General features: G+C 36.3%; 1 protein-coding gene across 1 annotated transcript; it reads right to left on the reverse strand.

Annotated features, from left to right (window-relative positions):
* Positions 1–616: 616 nt before the first annotated feature.
* On the reverse strand, positions 617–2,616 carry LOC133295607 (zinc finger BED domain-containing protein RICESLEEPER 1-like; the record flags this gene model as incomplete). Its single annotated transcript, XM_061494445.1, has 2 exons — positions 1,920–2,616; positions 617–1,827 (listed from the first exon to the last, which is right to left on the reverse strand). Coding segments are annotated over exons 1-2 (1,908 nt in total), but the record flags the coding sequence as incomplete, so codon positions are not given.
* Positions 2,617–11,175: the final 8,559 nt, after the last annotated feature.

Here is an 11,175-nt window from a genome sequence, read left to right on the forward strand (position 1 = left end):
TATGAGTCTAACTGTTAGCCTGTCTTGGCTTATTTATAAAAAAACAAATAACTTGGCTCGATTTGTTGGCTTGTTAATTTTTAATTTCTAAGTAGACCATGAATCAATTTCACAAAATACTCAAATTTTATTGTTAAAACAAAAATCACAATTTTAATGTCCAAACTGAACCATGAATCACAACAATAACTTATCACAATCTGCATTTAAGTCATTGTCAAAAACAAAATGCTCAAACTAAATAACATATATTTCATCAGATCTAACAAGTCAATCCATATTATGTAAATTAAAATAATTACAGTATACAACAAACACATCTTGATGACTACAAGAGTAGCCAAAAACTTATCTTCATATTCTCTCCCGTGCAAATACAATTCCAAGGTTACATAAGTTGGCAAATAATTTGTAAATGCAGAAAAAAAACAAGAATAAAGAATAGAAACAACAAAACCAAGATTAAGAAACAAAAAAACCTTTTAATAGATTCACATAGGCAATCTCACATGCTGAGATGTTGGTTCCTTCTACATAAAAATAAAGTCAAATTTCTATTAAAATTTAATCAAATATAATTAAATTATAAAATAATTTAAATTGATTAAATTTATACCTTTTGTTTTTTCTTCAAGTCGTACTTATTACGTAGCCAATCTCCACCACATATTAAAGCTTGGATGGCATCTTCAGCCAAGCTAGAACGATAAGCATCAATAACTCTTCCTCCATCACTAAATGTTGATTCTGATGCTACTGTAGAGATTGGTATACCAAGTATGTCTCTTGCCATATGTGATAAAATTTTATGCTTTAAGCTATTACTCCTCCACCATTCTAAGGCATCAAATGAAAGATGAGATTTTTCGTGATATTCATAAACACCTTTTACAAGATATGACTTCAACTCTGACTTTGCTGTAGGAATATATTCCTCTTCACGCACCATGCTCATGCTTTGGTCAAACCCAAAGGTAGAGCCACGTGGAACTTGAGTAAAGGAAGTAGAAGAGAATACATTCATGCTAGATCCCACTTGACTATCAGAGGATGATTCTTGCAAACTTAGAGCTGAATATTCATTATACAGAGTTTCTAAAGCTTCGCTCACCTTATCTATGTTAATTTGTGCCTCATATTTTGATTTGTATATAAGTGGAAAGCAAATTTTCACCATATGAAATTTACATCGTGGGTCTAAAACACTAGCAATGGCCATCAACATATTGCATTTCCCCCAATATTTATCAAATTTATCTTTCATAAACCTTGCCATTCCTCTCATAAAATCATAATTGTCTTCAGCTGCAACATTAATCACTTGTTTCACCCTAAACACTTCAGGAAGATATAAATTTGCTGTAGGATAATGAGTACCTGACATAACATTAGTAGCATGAGTGAAAACTTCTAAAAGATGGCATACATTTTCAACCTTTTCCCAATCCTCAGTTGATGGCAAATAATTATAATGCAGCTCCCACTTTTTATATTCTGGAAAAACATCTTTAAATTTAGAAGCAACATACAACATTTCATATGTTGAATTCCATCTAGTGGGACAATCAACAACTCGTTTCCTTTCTTTTACACCCATCTTCTTAACAATATCACAGAAAGTCTTCAATCTTGAGTCAAAATGATTAACATATTTGACACTTTCACGAACATTTTCAATGATACCTTTGATCTGACTAAGACCATGTTGCACTAGCAAATTCAATATATGAGCACAACATCTCACATGAAATAGCTGTCCACCAAGGACTAAGTCAGTGTTTCTTGCTAATGTGCTTTTCAAATTTCTTATACAAACATCATTGTAGGCTGCATTGTCCACAGATACTGAAAATATCTTATTTTCAATTCTCCATAATTGCAGACATTTAAAAATCAGAGCAGCAACATCAACTCCACGCCTTGGAGGGGAACCTTAACAAAACTCAACACTCGCTTTTGCAATTTCCATTCTGAATCAATAAAATGGCATGTGATGACCATATATTCAGCTATTTGGTGACTAGACTTCCACATATCAGTGGTTATACTGATCTTGTTCACACTACCTAATAAAGCCTTCAGACTTTTCTTTTCTGCCTCATATAATGCAATACAATCTCTTCTTACAGTAATACGCGAAACTTTCTCAAAATCAGCATTCACAAACTTAAAGGCCCACATCCAAACATCGTCCTCCACAATACTGAAAGGATACTCGTGACTCATAATTGCAGTAGCAATAATTTCTCTCATCTTTTCATTGGTATACATTCCTCTAGGTGCAAGAAAAGGATTCAAAGTAGAACCTATAGGCTGGAATGTTAAAGTGGTCTGCTTCTTCCCTGATTGGTCCAATTTCTTAGTCAAGCAATTTTGTGAATGCCTCCTTAGATGACTGGTGCTACCTCTAACTCCACCAGTTGCAAATTTTTGTTTGCAATAGTTACAAACTGCTTTACGCCCAACATTAGGGATGTCTACTTCATGGAAATCATTCCAAACTGCAGAAGTTTTTCGCCTCTTTTTTACCAAGCTTGGATCTTCAGATTCTTCACCTTGTGGGACTGGTTCATTTTCAACATCATTGCTTCCATCTTGATTAGAACTAGAAGCCATCTGTTTGAAAATGAAAATGCATTTCATGTTATATCAAAATTCTATATTCAAATCTTGCCATGTATATATTAAATATCCATAAAATAGCACAACTAGATTATGTTAAACAATACGCTGAATTACATACACGTACTGTTGCCATAAGAGACTTTTCATATAACAAATAACCTTAATTTAACATAGATATGTCATTATACATCCCATTTTCATTTACCATATTTTGTGCTATATATTAATTGACACAAATCGTAAAATGCTTTAGTCTTTCTTCCTTAGATAACTTCTTTCACTTAGATCAATATCATTAAGCTAGAAATTAATCATGCAAAATTATTTTAAATAAAGAATGGATTCAAGATTATTTTTGATATGATTTGGTATAGTAAAACTGAAGGAATATGCAACGGTAATAATCAATTCATGTGCATTGGTACATATAATTGAGATATTGTAACTGCTATGATCTATGATTATATGATAGGTGCATTTATTGATATATACTTTAAACCCAAGCATCTTAAGTATATACCTTTGCTTTGTTTTCTAAGGCATCTTAAAGGAACGACTTCAACTTTAATTACTCTGTACTTACTCAATACCTTCTCATCAGAAACATCTGTGATTTGTTATGTTGATACAATAATTACACTTGCATTTTACGTATTTGATATCATCATCTCATAGCATATAAAACAGTATTGCAGTATGTGTTGCTTTGTCACTGTCCTTACAAGAGTTCAGGAGAGACCAAACTCATTCTTACTTTCTTAGTAATAATTTATCTACTGATTTCTTAACGTGAAACACTTACCTATTCACTTTAGTATTAGTAGCTGAACCATAACTTCCAAAATCCAGCTCGTATTGTATATCTATATACATGTCAGGTCAAAAACCAACCATTCAACATAGTCCAATCAGTAATTTATATGTTGCAACAGAGTAATTATACATAATATTAATTCAAGGGTCAGGATCATTTTACACCAGTGTAAGTTACACTTTCAATCTTGTCCGTTGATCCCACTTATATCTAAAGGCTCTAATTTTTTAGTAATGTGAGCCATTGGATACAAGTGGATCAATGATCAAGATTGAGTGTAAGACTTCTAACTTTTACACTAGTGTAAGAATATCCTGCCCCTTAATTCAAACATGTCAAGTTAATTTTATGCTAAAAAAAATATGAACAAGTGGCGACAGTTAATTTGGTGGTTTATCATTTTTAAAGGAGAAATTAAAAAAATAAAAAATAAAATTGAAAGCCATAGAGAAAGATCCAAGACTATCATAATGGGGGGCAGTTGTACCAATGTCCGCACCCCATGAATCTACCATATAATTACTTGCTAAGTTGATTACATATGTAATTACTTGCTCTTCATCTATGTTAATTATTATGCAAAACAGGGAGAAAAGTGATGCAATTGAAGGTTTGGATCTACAAAAAATTAAGCCAAAGACCCACACACAGTGAAACATGCAAAGTACAAAGAGGAACCATAATGTGATGAGAGAGGGCGGGGAGAACGCACCTGGAGCTGCACATGCACAAGATTCAAGGTCAGGAAAAGATGGAGAAGGAGAGACTGGTGATTGCGAGAGTGGTGAATCAACTACACATTGTCCCAAGAATAAATTAGGAGGTTGAAATGAAACTCAGATTCTGGAAATGGCGTCCCCAATTGGAGTTTGCAGCAACAATTCCCACCAATCTAAGATTAGAAAAACGAAACCTAATAAGGTTTGGTGGAGCAAAGTAGACACCGTGTAAGGTTTGGAGAAGAGTCCCTCTTCACTTCAGTCTTGACTCTTTAGGCTTCTTGTGGGCTGTGATAAAAAACCGAAGGTGAACAATTGGGCCAACTTGGCGGCTCATGGTTCAGGCTAGTACATTAACACTCTAGCCCAATTATGTAATCAAACTTTTACACCAGCCCAAGTATAACGCCTCACAATTCTAAATTATATATTAAAAATATTAAATGAGGATTAAAAGGGAGGATTAGTGAAAATCCTGAAAATTAGGCCAAAATACAAAGAAAGGGCAAAACGGTAATTAGCCAAAACGCAACCCTAGAAAGATAAAAATTGAGTAGAAAGTCTCAGATGATAAAAATAACCCTAGAAATGGATTCAGAACGAAAAACTGAGTGGCTAGACAAGTTTCAAAAAATTCATTGAATAGTGTTTTTACCAGGTAAAAAATACCGTGGTACAGTTGCACCGTAAAGCGTGCCAATTGAATTTTGAGCTCTAAGTTTTGAATACAAGTTATAAATGGTTTATAGAACTAGGGAATATGATTTCTGATGAAATTTGACGGAAATTAATAAGTTTGGGGAAGCGTGCTTACGACGCGCGCAACAACTTAAAACAACATTTTCTCCAAACGACCGGAAAACTTCGGATTTATCTGATCAAGGGTAATTAAAGGACAATGGTTAATGTTAAAAATTAGAGTTTCTAAATAGGTTATGAAATCATGGACGTTTAGTGGAATCAGAGGGAAATTCGAATTAGTTTGAAATCGCGTGAGGTGGCGGTGGGGCCCACCTCACTTAAGTGGACTTAGCCACATGGACCAACACTATTCATCATCATCTAAAACCTCTTTTCTCTCTCTAAAATTTTTGCTCCCTTCCACCCTCCATGACCATTTTCATTCAAATCTTCTTCCTCTCTTAACTTCATCGATTCTTAACCGAATCAGACGATTCTTGTCTTGAAATTTGTTGGAAATCACCTTCCAAACACATTGGTGGTATCCATTAGCCTTGAAACCCTCTCATTTGTGAGAAACAAGCAAAAACCAGCCACGAATTTCTTGGGAATTTTGGTGTTCATGGAGTTGTTTGGAGCTCCAATGATTTAGGGTGTCTTGGAGGAGCCTTGTGCCTAGCTTTTGAGTAAGTTTCTTCATCATTTTCATGGTTTAATTTTCGGATTTTATTCATGAACCCTAAAGGGGGTGTTGTTGATTTGTGATGTTAGAGAGCTCAAATGGAAAATGTTTGTACATGAATGTGTCTTAGGATGATGTGTAGTAGCCATAAATGCAATAAAAATTATTGAGGAAAAATGTGATTTTTTTACTAGAAAATCTTTAGGATGTCATGACTTTGGGTTTGAAATTATTGTTAGGATTGAATAATGGGATTGTGGCATGGTTGTATGATGATATAGTAGGATTGTATGAGGTGTGGAGTAGTTAAAATTGATGGAAATTCCTTGGATGTACACCATTGTGAATTCAACCCTTTAAAGGAAAATTAGAGAATTGATGTTGTTGGAAATTGTTTGAGTGATGTATTATGTGTTAAATGGTAAGTAGATGGGTTGTGTGGTGGTTGGAAGGTTGGAAAACCAATGGAAAAATAATTGGTAGTGTTGAGTGGTTAATTGGACCTAGAGCAAAATATTAGGCAAAACGACGTTTTAATGACGAAAAATAAAAAGTGGCACTTGATATGGCCTTTTGGTGACCTAAGGATGCCTAAGAAAATGAGAAAGAAAATTTAGAAAAATAAATGTAAAATAAGACTATGTAGGTCGAACCTACCTTGTGTAAGTGAGGTTTTTTGATGTTTTCGTACTTTGATAGATTTGCCGTGTATTGATGATTCATACATGGTTGTTGTAGGTTGCCGTACGTTGATTTGAACCCCGAACCGTGAGTTCGGTGGATTGCCCTTGGTCCTGGACCAAGTGGGATTGAGGTAAGTGATTGGAATCATGTCTGTGTAATTGATGACTTGCATGTGTTGTTTGAATTTTAAGTAATTGGGAATGTCCTCTGTGTAGGCATTTTTGCTATATAAAGAGCTCGAAGAACATTTTATTGGGAGCTAAGTGAAGAGGACTAAACAGGTAACCTCTTGGTACTGGGGCTTGATCCCCTTGTGTGTTCCACCATGCCCGTTGAGGGTGATGGTAGAAAATGTATGTAAGTAATGTAGAATAACATGGTCATGCATTTAGTATGTATGTTGGTACATATAATGTACCGAGTCTCTGGCCAGTAGACAGTTTGCCTTCGAGCGTTTCGGACTTCCACTGGATAGGTCTCCGAGAAGGAGTTCCAGTTGACCTAGGGTCGTGGTGTGTGATCCGGAGAGGAGCACACTAGGAAGTCTCGGGTGTATATGGATGGGAGGGGTACCTTGGTTGGATGTTCTTGGAACACGCCTTGGATGAGACCCGTAGGCTTATATGCCGAGCCATTAGGCAGGACGTTGCGTGGTATTGGTAGCTACCATTTCAGCTTCGTCGTATTTTGTTTCCCTATGTTCCTCAGTTTCTCTAAATCCCTTGCTATATCCCATTTTTCAAATTGAAGTGAGCCATTGGGCGGAGTTTTCTCCGGAACCTTTGGGTTACTGAGATATATTCGTATATCTCACCCCGTCTTGGGGGCTTTATTTCAGGAGGTAGCAGTGGTGCAGGAGCGGCGAGCAAGAAGCCCGTAGGATGAGTCGTTGGAGGATTTTATACACTTTGGATTTTGATGGCCATTGAGCCTAGGCTAGACTTAGGGCATGAACATGTAAATGTTGATAGGATGAGAGTTATAGTCATATTTGTTCATATTATTTTTGCCTAAGCTTAGTTGTATTTGGATTATGTCATTTGGAAGTTTCTTTATCATGTATTATTTGGAGATTTAAGTTGTAAGTTTAATATGTCATGTGAAGCCTTGTAAATTATGTATGAGTTGATGTAATTATGAAGTACTCGTAATATGATGAAAGAGCCTTAGGCCTATTTTAGAATTATGAATATGTGTATGATTAGCAAATGCATGCAATTGGACTTTGATGATTGAAACGTATTAAGTATTAATAATGAAAGCGATGTGATACGTATTATATAAGTAAAATAAACTGTGATGGGTTGTAAGTGCTCCAATGCATTGTTGGTCCTTGTGTGTGCCACCTAATGATTATTAGGTACATTTGAGGTCCTAGATCACATTAGCAAACTTGGGGATTTTAGTAAAAACAAAGGAAACTCTGGCGAAATTTCTAGAAATTGGCATAATTTAGGCGAACTTCGGGAGAGCATATCTCCATCCACATAGGTCCAATAGGGACGTTCCATACGCCATTTTGAAGCTTGAGATGTCCTCTATCTCGTGGCAAAATTTGGTAGAATTATGGGTTGGACGCCGGCCTATAGAAGGCAGAGAGTGAAGACTGCCCATTTGCTCACTGCACTTGTGGCAGTTCTCGACCAGTTTTGGGAAATTAATTCCCGCTTCGTTTCTTAGTCAAATTAAGTGTATGATATATCAAATTGAAGCTTGAGGTGTCTAGTTTGTTGTATAAAAATTTGAGAGCAATTGGTTGAGTGGATTCTGTAGTAAGACAAGGGGTTCTCAAGGATCTTCCACCCCAAACTCACTTACACGAGCAATATAAGTTCAAAAGCATTTGACAGTATAAGTTCCAAAACTATGCAGTGCAACAGATATTCATGCCATGTGTCTTTTAACTATTCTACTGGCCAGAGAAATGCAGGACGTACGTCTACAACCCTACAATAAGTACAAGGAACACCGCTTGCACCTCACTCACAACCTCACCCTCTTGTATGTACCACATACTTAGGCTTACTGTATAGGTGGAACACCACATGCATATCATAAAGGCACTCGCATATAACAGCTCAACAACATTTCACAAATGAATATATCATGAAAATAACATCATGCATATAACCATACCCACATGGGACATGGTGGAACCAACAATTGCTAAACCGAGGACACGAAAGCTTACCTTGCAAGCTAACAATCCAAGCCAAGAGTCCAACCAATCTCAAAGCCCAAACACAGCAGAATCACAATCTGTTTTGGACCAACAATATATCAATATTCATGCTTTACAAGCATAAGACACAAAGACAACGCCTTTCTTTTACGTTTTACGTCTTTAGGCTTCTCACAAAGCCACAAGCCCTTAATCACTTAGATTCTGACTTACATAATCATTACAGAAGTCCACAGTAGCCAATCATGGGTCCACAAATCCAAAATAGCATTCTGTATGAACAGTACCTTCACTGTTCACGAAAACTCAGAATATCCAGATATTTGTCGGGGGCATATCAGGATATCAATATCCGGATATCTCTCTTCCAATGTCCCGATATCAATATCCGGATATTCAGATCCCCATATCCGAATATCAATATCCGGATATCATATCCGGATATCAGTATCCGGATATCCATATCCGGATATTTCGCGACAGAATGCAGTTCTGCATTTCGCGAGATATCTTTCTCAAAGGTCCAACTTTTACCGATTACAGAAGCTTAAACATGCATTTCTAGGTGTGTTTAGCATTACCCAACCTTAAGTTATCAACTTTAGCTCATTACATGCATCAAGGTTCCATTTTGAAGCCTTAAAACTCATGATCAAGGTTGCCAACACTTACCCAAGCTTCAAACAGAAGCACAAGGTGCTCTTGGAGCTCACTTGAAGCTCCCAAAGTCCAGCACACCCAAGGACACGAAAATGGTGCACACACAAGGTCCTTCCTCTCCAAAGGTTTCTTCTTGGATCACCAAGCACCAAGACTATGACACCACAACCCCAAAACCAGAAACTCAGTCCCTCACACCTCACAAGGCAGTGCGAAAACTCAGAATGATGCACCCTCCCCACTCACAATACACTACATTAAGTGTTTGATGAAGAAACCAAGAAGAAAGATGTATTCTTGGGTCATAAGGTGATGGAGAAGGAGAGAACCACAATGGAACAGTGAAAGAGAGCTGGTCAGCCACCACAAACACGTAGGAAATCTGTTATGGCCTAGGGTTTTGGGCCAACTAATGTACTTATAGTGTTTTAAGCCTTAAGCACACATTATTAGCGCTAATTGCTACCCTTATCATTTCAATACCAAACTTTGGAATCTGAACCTATTCATTTTTCTAAGATTTATCATATTTTTATTTTATTTTTCGCAGCATCTTTCCAGTACGTGCTTTTCCATAGCCAGTATCAGTTCTGACACCAGTTCTCATTATTTTAACTTGAAACTTGTTTTATAAGTCCTATATATTATTCTAGTGACATATACACACTTTTCATAATTTTCTGGGATACTTCATCGGTACGCCTTTATACCGAGTAGCAGAACCAGTATTTGCACTTTTCGTCAGAAAAATGACTTTCAGCATTATTACTCACTTTATTATAATTATCTAAGCCTCATAATAATTATTAGGGTCAATTATGGAATTATTTTCTAATTTCACACATTTAATTAAATATTTTCCTTAATTAACGGTGCAGGTTCTTACAGTTCACTGCAAAGATTTCGGACATATCAGAAGAAATTGTCCACAGAGGGTAAAAACAAGTCGATGAGACAGAAGCTGCTGCCTTGATAGTCAATGAACATGACAATGTAGATTTTCTCGCAACCTCCAAAGGTAAATGTACTTCCTCTAGTAAATATGAGTGGTTCATAGATTCCGATTGTTCTATTCGTGTTTTCTCCGGATAAGATTATTTTTACATGTTCAAAGAAAGCAACTTTGGAGTAGTCTCCTTGGGCGATAGGTCTATATGTAATGTGATCGGGATATGAAAAATTAAAATAAAGATCTTTGTTGCAGTGGTGCGTACTTTGGGTGGTGTGACTTATATCCCAAAGGCATGTGAAATTTTTATTTTAGTTAGCTATAGTTAAACTCAAAAAATTGTAAAACTACAATTGCTGATGGAGTTGTAAAAGTCACACGAGGTTTTATGGTTTTGGGAAAAGGAAGGAAGTTTGGAAATTTGTATCGTTTAGAAGGGAATGCATTCTACAGTCCCAAAATCTCGAAGAAAAATTAGAAGTTGAGTACAAATGGCATGTGCATGTGTAGTGTCTTTTTCGCAATTGGTGCAGAGACAAGAGTTGGCTTTCTGGGTGCAAATGATGGCTAGAAAAAGGTACCTACAATGGAGAGGATTGTTCGAGATCCCTCTTTGATGTTGATTGCATAGTCAACAAGTTTTATGCTACACATGTGTATTGCAGTGTTTTACGAATGGAGTAAAGTTAGAACCAATTTTCAATGCGGGTTATGTGTAGTTGTTTTCAATGCCAATATTTTATTTTATTTTTTCTATAATTGCTCATGGAAATTCTAACCAAGTGGGAACTCTCTAATTCAGTGGGAGCGGAGCATCAAGGAAAGAAGACATGCACGAATAGTACATAAATTTTCTTTTGACTTAAAGTGGGAAATTGTTAGTGTTGAAGCCAAACGTTAATGGAAAATAATTGATTCCATTATAACAGTAAATTAAGTGGCTCCATTATTAGAATTGATTGACTCTATTATTATTGGAAATAACAGAAAATTGATGGAACAACGACCAAATTGCCACTATTTACCTAAAATATTACCAGAATGCCACGCCCCAATTTTTTTTTACCAAAGTGCCACGTTATCAGTCTTGCTATGCCACGTGGCGAGTAAGGATTGCCCACGTGGCAACACCTGGTTGGCCACTTAACTAGCTGCGCAGTGCAGCTAGATTACGTGGCA

Source organism: Gastrolobium bilobum, unplaced genomic scaffold (assembly GCF_033153095.1).
Source record: "Gastrolobium bilobum isolate Gb01-03AN ecotype WA unplaced genomic scaffold, APGP_CSIRO_Gbil_v1 utg12007, whole genome shotgun sequence".
NCBI classification, from domain to species: Eukaryota; Viridiplantae; Streptophyta; class Magnoliopsida; order Fabales; family Fabaceae; genus Gastrolobium; species Gastrolobium bilobum.